At 43.5% G+C, this 16497-nt stretch overlaps 1 protein-coding gene across 2 annotated transcripts in view; it reads right to left on the minus strand.

Moving 5' to 3' along the window:
- Positions 1-12615, minus strand: part of Dcx-emap (Doublecortin-domain-containing echinoderm-microtubule-associated protein) — a 28851-nt gene extending 16236 nt beyond the window's left edge. For both annotated transcript variants that reach the window (XM_076778508.1, XM_076778507.1), the window contains exons 1-4: positions 12258-12615; positions 11291-11515; positions 10026-10485; positions 9545-9722 (exon numbers count right to left, since the gene is read on the minus strand). In XM_076778508.1, the coding sequence (XP_076634623.1) occupies positions 9545-9722; positions 10026-10485; positions 11291-11426 (774 nt within the window). In that variant the 5' untranslated portion in view covers positions 11427-11515; positions 12258-12615. The remainder of the gene's footprint in view (positions 1-9544; positions 9723-10025; positions 10486-11290; positions 11516-12257) is intronic.
- Between the last annotated feature and the right edge of the window lie 3882 nt (positions 12616-16497).

A 16497-nucleotide genomic window follows, 5' to 3' on the forward strand; every position in this document is an offset into this window, starting at 1 on the left:
CTTCAAATCGTTCTGGAAAAATTATTTTCGATTGCAAGGGTCGATTATAATCATTTTTTATGAATAGATATACTCGCGAAATCCTATCCAGTTACGAGAAAAAAATTCGAGAAGGTGTGAAATTTTTCGACAAAATTAAAAAATTTCAAATCGTTCTAAAAAAATTATTTTTGATTGCAGGGATCAATTGTAATCATTTTTGGTCAATAGACATACCCTCGAAATCCTAACCATTTTCGAGACAAAAATTCCTTACTGAAAATATAATTTCTGGTCAGAAATGTTTGCCCGAATTTTCATGCGAATCTTTAAAACGTCATAATTTCTGAACAGATTGGACGATTTTAATGTTTAAAAAAGCAAACTACGCGTATTTTGGTGGAGAATATGTACAAATCGCAAAAATATTCGAAAAGTTGGTCCTCGACCCCGCAAAATGAGAAAAACCTCATAAAAATGGTCCAATTTTCAAACAGCCATAACTCCTACAATAGTGAATATATTTCAATGAAACTTTTTTCTGAAATAGAGCTCATGGGTACCTATAAAAAAGTATTAGACAACTTTTCTATAGGGCGTCAAACAAAATTACTAAAAATGAAAAAGCAATTTTTAAGAAAAATCGACAGGGGGTAGGTGCCTAAATTTTTCGACGAAAAAAAATTTTTTCAAATCGTTCTAAAAAAATTATTTTCTGTTGCGGGGGTCAATTACAATAATTTTTGGTGAATAGACCTACCCCCGAAATCCTACCCACTTTCGAGAAAAAAATTGAGTATTGGCGGAACTTTAAACGTTAATAACTTCTTAACGAAGCCACCATCAACAAATTGGTATTCTTGATTTTTGTCTTATTTTGGCCTCTAGAATCCCCTATTAAAATTTTTCCCAGGTGTGGCCGAACACCTTGTATAGTAACGGAGGGGTCAGTCGAGTGCTTGTGAGAGCGCGACCCCTCTGGTGGCGAGCATGGGGGGTGACGCCACAGTGTTAAATATTCCATTTCCTCCATGATATCTTTGACGATCCTCCAAAGCGTGACATTTAAATTCGCTTCGAGGCAACGCGTTTATGCGTTTCACTGTGGAGGATCGAAGCGAAGAGACGTAAATTCGGTTTTAATCGACCGTATCGGAAATTTACTCGAATCCCATCGAGTCCCCATATGCATATGCATCGCGGCCAGACCGATAAATGAACACAGAAGGCTGAGAACACGAATCTCCGCGTATCGCGATAACGTACCGAGAAAGTAGGTGACGCTGTAGTAGCAGTCGTTATCGTTTCGAAATTACGTGCACTTTGTTGCTCTCGTGTTTTCGCGGATTGCGCGCCGTTGTAAATCTGGAGCACGATGGAAGGAAACGAGAAAGTATTCGAGCTTCGCTTCTCGAGTCGTAACGTGTCGGCCATATCTCGACGATGCAAGTTTTGATTAACCCGCCACGAACCGGCCGCCATATTTGTTTAGACCAGTTTGCGCCAGTCTACTCTTGAATATTCGATTTATCTTGAAAACCGGAGCCCATTTCGTTCGAAATACAAAGTATCACGATTTATAGAAATAATTTTTCTGCAATCATCGACTAGACGTCTATTCGGTGCGTGATAATAAATATTCTTTCCTCGTGAACGAAATTACACGCCCCGACGAAGCAGAAATTGTACACTGTTACGAAGTTTACTTTATCTTGAAAACGTATACAAGTATTAGGATAATGCTCGTAATATTTTAACTGTCGCAAACTTCGTAAATTATAGTCGTGCAAGAAAATGTGGTTGTTTCGAGGGGTGAACCCTCATTTTCTCAAACGGCTCTCCACGCTTGGAGAAAAATCGAGAAAGGGAAAATTTATAGGGTCCAACCCTCCGAACCCTTAAGATAAATTATGTTAAAATAATATTTGTTAGACGGCTTCGACGAATGTAAAATATTTTTAAAGCGTAAGCACAGGAATATCGTGATTGAAATTTCGTTTCTGATACGCAATTAAGAATCGCCCCGTGTGTTTAGCCTCGCGTTTCGCTGGAACTCGTAGCGCGCGATAAAAAAATTTAACAATTTAGCGAAATTGGAGGGGCGTGCGAAGCGAACGAAAACTGGGACTCGACGGTTGGGAAAACTTGCCACCACGCGGACGGATCAGATCGACCGACCGCGTAATTAGTCGATAATTTAAAGTATATCGTCGGCGGGATCGATGTAATAATGACGATTAAATTGTTCTCTTTTTCTTTTCTTCGGCGTTTTGCGACCACTCATGGTCCCGGAGATATCGAAGAAATTTACGAGCAGACCGGTGATCGTTTATCGGTGCAAATATTTTTCGTACCCTCCCGTCCAGCGTGCAATTAATCTGCAGCCACGCAACCGTGTTCCACGACCCAAAAACGATAAGAACCTGGCAAAATTTGGGACGCGACGAATTCGCCGCGATACGATCCTATCGGAGTCTCGAGACACAAATCTTTCGAACTCATTACCATAAAACGTGGCGACAATAACGTCGAAAATCTTTCAAATCATCCTGGAAAAATTATTTTTGGTTGCAGGGGTCAATTACAATCATTTTTGGTGAATAGGCATACCCCCGAAATCCTATCCACTTTCGAGAAAAAAATTCAGTAAGTGGACAAATTTTTCGTCGAAATTAAAAAATTTCGAATCATTGTAAAAAAATTATTTTTGGTTGCAGGGGTCAATTACAATCATTTTTGGTGAATAGGAATACCGCCGAAATCCTATCCACTTTCGAGAAAAAAATTCAGTAAGTGGACAAATTTTTCGTAGAAATTAAAAAATTTCGAATCATTGTAAAAAAATTATTTTTGGTTGCAGGGGTCAATTACAATCACTTTTGGTCAATAGGCATACCCCCGAAATCCTATCCACTTTCGAGAAAAAAATTCAGTAAGTGGACAAATTTTTCGTCGAAATTAAAAAATTTCGAATCATTGTAAAAAAATTATTTTTGGTTGCAGGGGTCAATTACAATCATTTTTGGTGAATAGGCATACCCCCGAAATCTTATTCACTCTCGAGAAAAAAATTCAGTAAGTAGATAAATTTTTGTTGAAATTAATTGGACGTCCACGGAAGGTGATTCCCTCCTTAAGAGTCGTGTTTCCGACTCCGTAAGGGCGTTTTCCGTGATTCCGTGACGCATGTAGGCCAGGTAAATACACGCGGGAGAGGGGGAGGAGAAGAGGGTGTCCTCTGGTCGACACGAATTTTACACAAGCCCCGACAGTGTTATTTCTTTCGAGAACGTGTTCTCTCACCTCCCGAGAGTGTTTGTTATATCCTTTATGAATTTACGGTGCCGCAGCGTGGAAACGAATGACCGTTCGAGTGGCGGTCTGGCGAAGAGGAGAGACCATTCTGGAAGAAAGGAGGACTCGTTATCGCGGCCGGTTCCCCTCCGTGAGCGATATGAAAATGAAGAACGAGCATGTAACGCTCGTGACGGATCGTCCCAGGCGCGAAATGTGCCACGGCGATTAGAAAAGAAACAATCGCGGCGATTATTCACGAGCGAGACGCGGACCCGAAGGATACACTAATTTATTCGCGACGGGTTACGCCGCTCGTTTACATCGTGGTTGCGTAATTAGACGCAAAACGGCCACCAGGGGCCACAAAAGCACAAAGGTGCAATTTTTTTGCGTTTTTCCAACAAAGAGGACCTTACAGTCATCGGAAATTGCTTTTTAAACGATAGCAGGTGTAAGTTGTAGTGTACACCTAATATCAAAAAATTTTAATTGTGGTTTTTACAATGGACTTTCATTTTCGAGACATTTTTATTTAAAGTTTGGTATGTTTGGTATAGAAGAGTTATTTAAACTCATTTGACAGAACAACTTTTGGATAAGTTGATAGAGCAATTAGTTTTGAATCTTTTGGTACTGGGTTCGAATCCCCAGTTATTTTTTTTTCATTTATTATTTTATTATTTCTATATTAATCATTATCAAGTAAGTTTTAATACGATTGATTAATACAGAAAAATATATGTGACATATAATGCTATTTTACTACTGTACATACTACCGCTTTTTGTATTAAAAGTTTAAGTGTTCCTTATCTTAATACTTATGTTATAGATACATAATAAATAAAATATATTTTTCCATTTTAAAATAATAAAAGAAACAGAAAAAAAAATGTAACTAGGCGGGGATTCGAACCCAGTACCAAAGGATTCATAGGTAATCGCTTTATTGACTTACCCAAAACTTTTTTTGGAACGTTTCGATCCATTTGTCCTAGTAATGCTCTACCTTTCAACCTTTCCATATTGTTTTTAATATATTCAATAGCTTTCCGAAGTTTAATATTCTCGGTGCTTGTTCCTATTTGCATTCGTAACGCGAAAATTTCTTTCGGATTCGAACAACAAGTGGTTACAAGCACGATATTATAAAGCAATCTTTCGCAATCGTTTGCATTCTCATTAAAACGCTAGAACCCTGCATCAACCGACTATATATTTCTGTAAATTGCCGCGCAACGGCCAATATTTTTTTTTTTCTTTTCAGGTCGCGAGCCAGAACGTAAATCGTAATATTTAAAACAATATGTGGATCGCCTACTTAGATTACTTTCGTTTTCGCGATAACTTTATCATCTCGCCGCGGTTCTTTTATATTTGAGAAATTCGTAAGTCGCGACGCGAGGTGGCGGGACGATAAAGAATAACGGGATACTTTCAGCGTTGAAATTCTGTCGTGTAACTTTCGAGGTTGTGCGTCAGTGACACGAACGGAGTGAGCAGCGAGACAATCAAACTCACGGAGACATCGATGCCCGACAGAGCGTCGTCCTGTGTCACTGGTCACTGTCTCGTATCTAACGTAACTAGCCCAACGATCAAAGTTACGTATGCATCGACTACGACGCCATTTTTCTATGTTCCGATATCTTTGCCACTTGTTCAAGTTACAGTGTAAAAAAAATAGAAATATTTCTACTGTCGTCGCATTCTTAATATCAATTATTTAATATTTCGGAAAAATTATATTCCTATACGATTTCAAAACGCACAAATTCAACGGTCATCGGTGACCGTCACGACAGTCTTGGGGAGAACGACGTATAATATATCAGTATAATATATTATTTTCAATGTTTCGACCATATTTTTAACTAAATTACAATTTATCTCCTATTCTCTTTCTAAAAAATAAATAATATATGATTTGTTTATTGTCGTCGATCCCTGTAACTCGAACCCGTGACAGTGTTCGAACTGTACCTCGTTCGGATCGTTCTCTTCCCTTGATCGATTAATTTCCACCATTCTGGGCACCGTCTCGAGCAGTCGATTATAATCGATAATCGCGATCGAAGGCATTCAACGAACGACGCGCGCGTGTATTACGTACGCTTGCGGCCGGGGTTTGCAGTAGTAATAAACTGTTACTTCCGACCGCAGCAGTAACGCCGTTCGCGAGAGACGGCCAGAACATAATTGATTGCGTCAACTCCTAGCCGCCCGTGATCGGTGCTATATCTTCCACCGGTTTCACGTCACTTCCGTTACCGCCGCAACGGCGATTTTTCACCCCGCCGTCGCCTTCTGGAACGTCATCGTCCCGTTTCGATCAAAAAACGACCACTCTCGTACCCGATCGTCGACCAGGGACAGGATCGATTCTTACAACTCGAAATCGATTTCGACAATCGTATCTCGTTCTTCAAGTTTCAGAGATCGCGTTTAAAATGTATTCGTTTCGATCGAAAAACCGAACGTATCGAACAACATCGATCAGAGATCAGATCGATTCTACTTACGAATCGAAATCGATTTCGATAACCGCGTCTCGTTTCTCGAGTTTCTTGAGAGCGGGGGTCAATTACAATCATTTTTGGTGAATACACATACTTCCGAAATCCTACCCACTTTTGAGAAAAAAATTCGAGTAAGTGCTGAAAGTTTTGAGTGAAAAAAAAGATTTTCGAATCGTCTTGAAAAAATTATTTTTAGTTACAGGGGTCCATTGCAAGCATTTTTGGTGAATAGACATACCCCCGAAATCCTACTCATTTTCGAGAAAAAAATTCCTTACCGAAAATGTCTGACCATACGTTGATATGTTTCCCTGAAATTTTTCGAGGGAAAAAAAAAATTTCAAATCGTTCTGGAAAAATTATTTTCGGTTGCGGGGGTCAATTACAATCATTTTTGGTGAATAGACCTACCCCCGAAATCCTGCTCAGTTTCGAGAAAAAAATTCAGTACGGTCGGAACTTTAAACGTTAATAACTTTTTAACGAAGCCTTCATCAACAAATTGGTATTCTTGATTTTCGTCTTATTTTGGCCTCTAGAATCCCCCATTAAAATTTTTCCCAGGGATGGCCGAACACCCTGTATAACATACGTAACCGACACGAATAACCGATGACGTGTTTTTTGTGGCTTCATGGCTGGAAATATACTCCCTATTTAATAGAATCGAAATAATACGATTGCTTCGTATTTCTGAAAACTAGAATGTTGACAAAATAGGCAGAATCGTATCTCTCTTTTTACTCGTTGACGCTCCCAAGTCTACGAATACCATCGAGACCTCGAGATATCGAAGACTTTTAAGAGTCATAAGAATTTACATAGCGTTAAAAAACTTGGAAACGTTTCAAAGTCGGGATTGGCGATTGCCGTGCTAGGGAACTTGATCGCGAGTTCTCGAAAGGCAGTGGTGTAAGCGCGGTTTGTGAATCGTCCGCGCGGAGAACTCGGTGTTTATTGATCCCTTGCGGGTCTGACCAACGGTCAATGAGATACGGTCTCTCCCTTGCTCGCCGCCCTACGGCTAGGAGAGCCCTGGCATCGGTCTCCTTAAAACGGAAGTACGAACCGACCCGTCTCGCCCCGCCGCTGCTCCAGTGATTCATGCCCGCCCGCGAGAGCTTCGAGCACGCAGAAAATCACTGGACGACCCTCTCGATAATGCTCTGTTAAACTCTCTCGACGGTCGCGTTCCTTCTTCGACGTCGTTTTATATTTAGAAAACCTTAATGCGGCGAAAAAAGAACGCGGCAGGAAACATGAAAAGTGCAAATTAACGCGCGATCGAAGCCTCGCCAACCCACTTCTCGCCCTTATTAATTCGGTTACGTGGCTCTAGATCCCGCGGAGGGGATTAACGATAGCCTGGGGCAAAGAAATTCAGGTCGCGGGAAACGACCAGACCGAAAAAGTCCGTTTGAAACGAACGCGGTACGTTTTAACCGTTATCGCGACGAATACGACCGCGATGGGCGAAAATATGCAGACGAGTGGAACGCATGGACGATAATGAGATGGCGTACCATTTGAACGGGAGCGAAGACGAGGGTAGAAAGGAAGGATCGACAAGCGTAGAGAAGAGGAGAAGCGAATGCGAGGTGGTGCGCAACCGCGCGACCCCGGCTGGCCAGCCCTTTTCTACCCCCCTTGGTCTCGACCCTATGGCAATACTTGCTCCCACTTCTCGACCAAGTGGAACGCTCCTAACCCCTCCATTTAACCGCAGGATTCACCTACGCGAGACCTCGATCCCCCGTGCCACGTGGCTTTGGTAAACAACAGTCGAATCTCTCGTTCACCGGTTACGCCAGCTGCTGGACCAGACTTCCAATTGCTCGATTACATAGTATTTCGTATCCTCTATTTAATCGTTTTCTTGTATCGTCATTCATGGCTGGCAACGCCATTTTGGACCATCTCTTGGTCACGATATTTCCTTCTCGAGACGACTATGGTACTTAGCTGCAGAGAATATATGCAATTAAACTAAAATCAACAAACTAGAGTTTGAAATGTTTAAGTATAAATTAGTTTCTACAGACCATCTCTGAAGATTACATGGGTGTAATCATATAAGTAATGTAATAATGACTGATGCAGTGAAAAATCTCGAAGTCATCCACAAACGATGAAAGGAAACTATAATGGAGACAGTCAGAAGTATCCTTTATGAACGATAAGAATCACGGGAGATCCCTAGGGAACACCAGAGCTCAAAAGGCATTAGAGAAAGAATTTTCAGTTATCCGGGTTAGTCTCGATAATCGAGACTCTATGAATTCACGAGCCCTCCATGGAAGAAATAGAGGAAATATTGCGTCAATTTCGCGTGCAAAGGTAAGATTGAGTGGACCGTGGTTCGTAAGTAGCATAATTAGCCGCGCGGGCAACGGTCAACGGTACGGAATCGCACCGGCCACTTTTGATATCGATTTCGCGTTGTAGGATACGGGTCAAGGTGCAAGCGTAGGCCTGTCATCGGTGGCGATATGGGCCAGGGATGTGTAAACACCGATTCCCGGAGGCTCTAATCGAACGGATCGGCATGCAAAGCTCGTCATAAAACGATATGATCGTGCACCGCCACTTTGCCGGATTAAGGGTTGACCCGGCACACGAGAGACGATCGAAATAATCGTGCACGGCCAGAGTCTCGACAACGGTGCCCGTACGTGTGCAACGAGCGACCCGGTCACACCTTAAAACCTGGAAATCAGGCTGGGCGTGGGCCACCCTTGCCGTCCAATGACGCAACGATCCTTCCTATCGGCGCCCTCATCGAAATAATGAACGACCTTCCAGAGGAATCGGGGGCTTGAAAGGTTCGAGCGTTAATTGGACCGTTTTTTTCTGAGAACCAATCCTTCGAAGTGGTCGCAGTTCCGCCTTCGAAATCGAAGAATCCTGCAAACGATGCGCCTCGAAATTCCGTGGGGGGATACGAAAGACTGCTACAAATAAAAGTGAAAGACGGATGAATAATAGAAACGATAAAAACGTGGCTACGGTATTATACATCTCGTCGAACAAAAAAGACTGTCGTTTCGTCGAGCACCAGAGGAGGAGAGAGCTTTCGCAACAAAGGCTACCGGAAACGGTCGCAGCGGGTTCGGGACGACGTCGCCCGAGCAACGACCGTTCTTTTTAGGTAGCCGCAATCGGTATTGCGTTGCGTGCGGCCTGCTTAATGCTCGATCTGGGCCAGATATATCAAGATTGCGAACGGCAATATACGCAACTTTCTTATAAATCGCGCTCCTGGAGGGTTTTTGATCGGCGTTGCACGCGCTCGACGATGCGTGCACGCGCGACTGCCGGGCAAACCTAACCCCCGACGCAACGTTCGAGAGCCTCATGAATATTAAGCGACCGCGCACACCCTCCCCTCGATTTTAATTATGCCAAACAGACTGTTTGCTTTTACCTTCCCCTCCTACACGAGGGCGACAAGAGTCCTTGCAGCGCGCTGAATTATCGCCCTCGTAACGAGATCGGTTCCCTCTCGTTCGTCGAAGGCAGAAGGAAGGGGTTATTACCTGAACCGAGATTTGATCTACACACACACGCGATCCTCTGTGTCTTAAGGACCTTATTTCTTCTTCGTGCAATGTATCAGATCGAACGACCCACTTTCCCGCCACAGCGAATTAACAGCCCCTTTTTTCCGTCGACCGATATCAGAGAGAGGACTGCTAAAGCCGCGGGGCGACGCGGTCGAAAATCTCCCACGTCGAAGCGTCGTTCGCTTACCTTGAACGACTTGTAGCTCGATACGACGTACGAGGCGCCGTCCTCGAGCTCGTCCAGGGTGAGCTTCCGGTCGCCGTCCATGGAGAAGATGTGTCGCGCCCCCCTGGGCAGGTCCATTCGGAGGGACAGCCTGTCCAACAGTGCCTCCAGGGAGCCGATGTCTCGTCCTGGCTTGAACCTGCAATTTTAGAATCGGTTACGTTTCATCCAGCTGGCTCGAGCAGCCTAAGAAATCGGCGAATTAACTCCCCGAGAGACGTTCGAACCGCGATTACCTAGGCTACTCTGTCACCTCTTTGATGTCTTTCGCGTCGCAAGGGTGGATCTCCATTCATGGTCCGAGATCAAGGCCACCCGGAGGGCGAGATCACGCCACCTGCCCCCGCGGAAGGTACTAAAACGCGACGTGCTCTATGCTTGGACAACAAAGACACCAAAGGGATGATCGAACAGCGAGAGGAAGAGCGTGTCGTGGGCTCACCTGAACTCGATGCCAGGAAAATACGGGTCGCCATTCTTGTAGAAAGTGACTCTTCTGGCCCTCCAATAGCCGAGGTTGTTGTATCTCGCGGGCGCCGGCTCGTGTCGGCTCTTAGGCCTGTGCTCCGGCTGCTCCGGAGGCGGCATGCGGGGACTGGAGGGTCTGCTCTGCCTCCAGAAGCCGGCCATGCCGCCTCCACCCCCACCCTCGCCGCCGACCGCCTCCTGCGCCGCTCCACCCTCCACTTCCACTCCATCCTCCTCGTCGTCGTCGTCGTCCTCCTCCTCCTCTTCTGCCTCCTCCTCCTCCTCTTGCTCCTCGTCGCTACGAGCGCCGCCGCCAGGCATCGTCGAAATCGTCCCAACGACGCCGCTAGGTGTAGTTACTGTCGCTGCGCCGCTTCCCTCTTTCGTCGAGTTCTCGTTTCGTGGCGCCTCCTGCTCCTCCTTCTTCATTACACCTGCGTTTTCAAACATCCCAACGAATAAGTCACTTTACCACGATACTTGCTTCCCCGAACCCTTTTAATCCCTCGGGTACAGCTTAAAATGGGGGATGAAGCTAGCCTTACATCTTAGTGATTTTTCGAGGAATTGTCGGGGGGCAATATCGAAGAGATAGGTAGATACAATACTATGATGGGGTCACTGGATGATAAAATTTGATACCTAAACGTAAAAATCCGAGATTTGTGTTTTGACTATCGCTACGCCTTTGGAGTGGTAAAGACCCGTCGAAAACTCTTGCTATATTAACATAAGTCTCTTTCAGAAACGGGAAATAGATATCAGGTCTGACTAGTTGCAGTCTAAACTACTTTCTATACACCTTTTCATCAACCACCTTGTCATCTTGCAACAACAGATACGGATCTGGTCACCGGTGACCGACATTCGCCACCAGAGGGCTACACTTTTGTTTCTCTCACAAGTACTCGACTGACTCTACACTCCTTGATCAACTATCCAATATCCCAAGATTTTTCTCGCATACTCCACCAGCACAAGCGCGCCAGGACTTTGTATAGTTACTCGATATATTAATTCGTACATGAAGGAAGAATGTAAGTCGAGGACTCCAAAACAAAAATCTGGCCGATTAAAAGCTTCAGGGACACACCCGGAGGGGGGGAGGGGGTGATTATAAGGTGCCATGTTCGCGCCGCCTTTTACGACGATTATCGTCGCCGTGGATCTGGACAGCAATTTTTTCATACAGTTTCCATAACAATGATCGCAATCTGTTCAGGTAATTAACTCTCTCACCTGGCTCCGAGGTAGTGGTTGTAGCGACTACACCACCCCCGTTGCCGCCACCCACACTTCCGTCAGCCGCTAGCTCCTCGAACTGCCCCAGCCTGGAGCCGGCACGCGAACTCGACTGATTTTCAGCAGCGATCATCGGCGCAAGGCCGCCGCCTTTACGCCTCCTCTCTTATATCCCTCTTCCTACGACGATCTCTCGACGTCCTGGGGATCCACCAGACGATCCTGCAACAGTCGTCGCGGAAACGTTCGTCGCTTCTCCGCGCGTTCAAGTCTCCGGAATTCGATTCAACCCCTCAACTCTTGGATATTCTTCAAACTTATAGTCCCGACGTGTACAAATTTGTCTTCCGTGGATGTCGTAACACGTTTCGTGCATTTTTAGTAATTTAGGAGTGTTTTACATTGCCTGTAACTATTTTAACCAAAAGAGTTTCTCGCATAGAGTCTTGGTATGTAACGCAAAGATGTCATAGCGACAAATATTGGTAACAACGATAGAAGGCTGAAGAAGATGGCGGCGAAAGCAGTGAATATTATGACTACATTACTGTCCAGAAGGCAAACTCGATATTAAGAATTGAAACAGACCTAGCAAATTGAACGTTTACAGACTAAACCCTTTCATTATTAGATAATTTGTACCCACAGTCGGCGATCGCGCGTTAAAAATAAATTAATAACCCCGAAATGGAAGAATTGCGTGATCGAGTAGTTTAATGCATCAAGTCGAAAGTGTTGTTGAATGCATAGGAATAAACAGATAAGACTATTCATTTTTCACGAGTTTCAAAAAAATCATTCGACTAAAAATAGAAGAAATCTGGATATTATTGGCGTCCGTCATTGTGAAAATAAAATTCTAAAAATGTCGTTGCACTCTATCGTTGTTCGCGTTTCGACAAATTCAACACTTAAAGTGACTCGACTCGGAACGGGTGTTTAAGAAGACGTTACCAGCACGTACCTCGACGGTGGACTGCTGGTTTCCGACGTTCCTCTTCGAGATCCCGTGTTTCCCTTCCGTGAAATCGCTTGTCAAAATTTGATGGATCGTCCGGACTCTTTCCGAGCGTCGAGTTTCAAGGTTCCGTTTTTTTTACGCGAAAAGTAGCAATACGGTGCAACAACGTCGAGGAACTGGGTGAAAAAATGCCACCTTGCACGTCGTCGGGGACGTCCACGTGTCGCGTGATTGCCGGGGATTCCCGATCGATCGGGCTGCTCGACGCTTACGATGCACTTTTATATTGTAACTGCAGTTCACTGCAGATCGATCGATCGGCACTGTTCATCTTGGCCCTCGAAACTCGCGCGGATTTCGATGCACCGAGGGGAGGGGGTCGATTAACGCTGGAACAATCAAAGTCTCTCAGAGACGCGTGCGACTCGCGTTTGTTACAAAGAAAACTAAAAATTTACAAGTCTCAGCGTGTAATAATAATAGATGAGTACTAAGGTCACGAACGCGCGACGTAATAAGAGCCTCCCCCGCCTGTACGCAACACTGTGCTCTCGATCTAACGAAAAATCGTCGATTAGTAATCAGTTTCGATAAATTAATACGTTTCGACGCACTCGCCGCGAAATCTATCCTATTCGAAGGGGGGTACAAATACTGTTACGCTCGTTCATTCGCATTCTGAACGATGGGCGACCCAACACATCTCGCGGTCACTGTTTCACTCCAGTTTCGCGTCGAAGTCCGACATGATCACTGTTGGAAACGAACTGGACGCGCGTGGGCGACGCTTCGTTGCGTCCGTGTTGAAAAATCGTCGTCGTGGACGGACATGGTCGGACGCGCGAGAGAAACGGAGGGTGAAAATCCGCACGGACGGGTCGTTCGAACGTAGAGATAACGCACCGGGTAGCCACGATGGTGTTACATATTCATGCGTCCTTCGACGATGGCGTCCCGACGTCGAGTGTGTCGCTCCGAGGGACAGCAACGAAGCCACGCTACCCCGGCGCCGCCGTTCTCTCCTGCCCCGTGGACGTTCGCCGGCATCGACGCCCGTGTCAGTGAACCGACGCCGGCGAAACGAGCACCGAACTTGTTGCACCGGCCAGGGAACCTTCGCGCAAGCCTCGCTCTTCCGCTCCAATCGCAATTCCCGATGGAAATAATAACGGCCCGGGAAGGGCGCTGGAGGAGGTACATTAATTGCTGTAATTAAACATAGGTATACTCAGCGAGATACGAACAGAGAACTTTGGATATATTGTATCAACCCTACCGCTTATTCCTTCTTTTATTCATTTTTACTATTGTCCAAGTGTCTATGAATTATTGTAAATACAGGGTGTACGGCCATTCCTGGGAAAAATTTTAATGGGATACACTAGAGACCAAAATAAGACGAAAATCAAGAATATCAATTTTTTGATTGAGGCTTCGTTAATAAGTTATTAACAATTAAATTCAAAAATTTCAAATCGTTCTGGAAAAATTATTTTCTGGTGTGGGGGTTAATTACAATCATTTCTGGTGAATAGACGTACCCTCAAAATTCTACGCACTTTCGAAAAAAAAATTCAAGTAGCTGCTGAAATGTTTAGGCGAAAAAAAAAATTTTGAATAATTCTAAAAAAATTACTTTCGGTTGCGTGGGTCAATTACAATCATTTTTGGTCATTACACGTACCCCCAAAATCCTACGCATTTTCGAAAAAAAAATTCCTTACCGAAAATCTAATTAGGTGCTTGAATTTTTCGACAGAAAAAAAAAAATTTCAAATCGTTTTGGAAAAATTATTTTCGGTTGCGGGAGCTAATTACAATCATTTTTGGTCATTACACGTACCCCCGAAATCCTACGCACTTTCTAGAAAAAAATTCGAGAAGGTGTGAAATTTTTCGACGGAAAAAAAAAATTTCAAATCGTTCTGGAAAAATTATTTTCGGTTGCGGGGATCAATTGCAATCATTTTTGGTGAATAGACATACCCCTGAAATTTTGCGCATTTTTGAGAAAAAAATTCAGTACGGGCGAAATTTTAAACGTTAATAACTTTTTAACGAAGCCTCCATCAACAAATTGGTATTTGTCGGGTACGTTCGTAATGGAAGGGATTCCAAGGATTCCGAGCATTCCTAGTTGGGCCTCACACGTGTATTCCTGCGGCAAATAGATCCTTTCTTTAATAAATTCTCGAAGTGAGAATAATTGAAGTAGAAGTTATAAACCTGTCCGCACTGTCTCGTTTTGTCTCACCGAGAACAAATATCAATACATTACAAAGATATAATAGAGGCCAATTTTGGTACAAATCCTACAGTACCTAGAAAAACAAATAAGACGTTTATAATTAATTCTTATTAAATTGGTGTTAAACTGTCTGCTTGACAAGTTACTACTTAAAAATATTAAAGTTGAAATGATTAATTCCATGCTTTACCTTAAGTTCGAGATCAACGACAAGGTTTGTAAGAAGAAACCACGAATTCATCGATCACCTGCTATTATAGTATTGTCGACAGTTACGACAGGCGCAAAAACGAGGAAAAAGTCTCCTGACGTAATATTCAAAGCATTTGAATAACAGTTTCATACTCCCCAGGGTGCTAATATTGTCCCGAATTCCCTCACCAACGTAGACACGGACAAATGCAAAAAATGGCGTATCGTTGGAGAAACAACAGACCGCGTAACGGGGGGTGCATAATATTAACAGCAACAGGATACATCCACCGAGACGCCGGGAACAGAGAATAATACGTCGAGGATTAGAAAAGAATGTCAAACAATTCGATAATAATGACGTAATGTGATCGTAGATAATTTATAAATTCGAGTAAACGCGAGGTTAAACAATCGATTATTGAACTCACGCTGGCGTGAGAACGGCCGATCGCCGTTGAATTCTTCAGACTCGAATTTTGCAAAACCACAAAAACGTGAGAAGGTTAATGGCTAAGCATTAGTACTGTAATAATTTATGCGGCACGTTTGCACGAATTCAACGCAACGTTTTAAATAATAATACACGTTATAAATATCAGAGATTTGTTCCACTAATGAAATACGCCGAGTCCTCGCTGTCGCAATAGCTACTTTATATCTATTATCCGATATAACCAAACGACTGATAATCTCAATAAATACACACGCTCGATATGCATCGAGTAATAATATAAACATGGAATAACATGTACAATAATCGAAGCGTCGTACAACTTTTATTGTCTACGGGCGAAAAAGGAATTTTGCGTGCGAGAGATTGCAATTTCTTGGAAGCGTTTCGTATTTAAATAATTCGAGCGTACAAGCGTGGCGCATTAGCATAGCCAGCGAAATCTTGCGTTCATAAATTTAAAATGCCACAACGCCGGCCAATTATAATCTCGTCTGAAACGTTTGAGCCGTGTAACGCGTGTCGAATCGACTTTTCCCTCCTCCGTAATAACGGTATACAGAACTAACGGCACTTCAATAATTATCCGCATGAAATTTAAACTTGACGCGGAACAATTAACCGAACAAGGTGCAAAAGTGCGAAAGAGACGGTCGATTCACGCGTATCGTCGAGAGAAACTCGTCGAGGATGAGATAAAATCGAACGACACAATATTCATTCGATGCGAGTTCTTCGAAGAAAATTAACGCGAGAAAATGCTTGTATTTAAATGGGTACACCGTTCACGGAGAGAAATTCTTATAATGCTAAAAAAAAACATATAATTGTAATATAGAATACAAAGACAATTATCCTCGAATTTATAAACGTCTTGAAGCACGTGCAACGATTCGAGGCAGCGTTCCACTTATTCCCTTTCCTCTTCATTTTTTTTTTTTGCTTTATTAACAATTTCTTGCTGTTTGCATTTCTTCGATGAAGAAACACGGCCTTATCAGAAAGTGGGTAGGATGATTAGCCGCATGAAGCTTAAGAATTGTAGAATGCACGATATGAATACAAGATACAAATGCCAGTCGACGCGAAGGTCGAATAAAACAGGCGGTAATGTTTTGCTGGACAGCCTTACCGTCGATTTCTCTAGAAACCCGGGAGGAAACGCCAATTTAGAGACACGAAATGTTTCCAGCGTTCATTAAAATAAAATTCTTATACACGCTCCTGTAGTAGTATAGGAAATGTAATCTTTTCGAACGGTGCCAATTTCATTTGACTTCTAAAAATTATCGAACGATATTTAAGAAAATGATTGACAGATATTCGATTAATCAACTATAGAAATTTTT

Source organism: Colletes latitarsis, chromosome 11, assembly GCF_051014445.1.
Source record: "Colletes latitarsis isolate SP2378_abdomen chromosome 11, iyColLati1, whole genome shotgun sequence".
NCBI classification, from domain to species: Eukaryota; Metazoa; Arthropoda; class Insecta; order Hymenoptera; family Colletidae; genus Colletes; species Colletes latitarsis.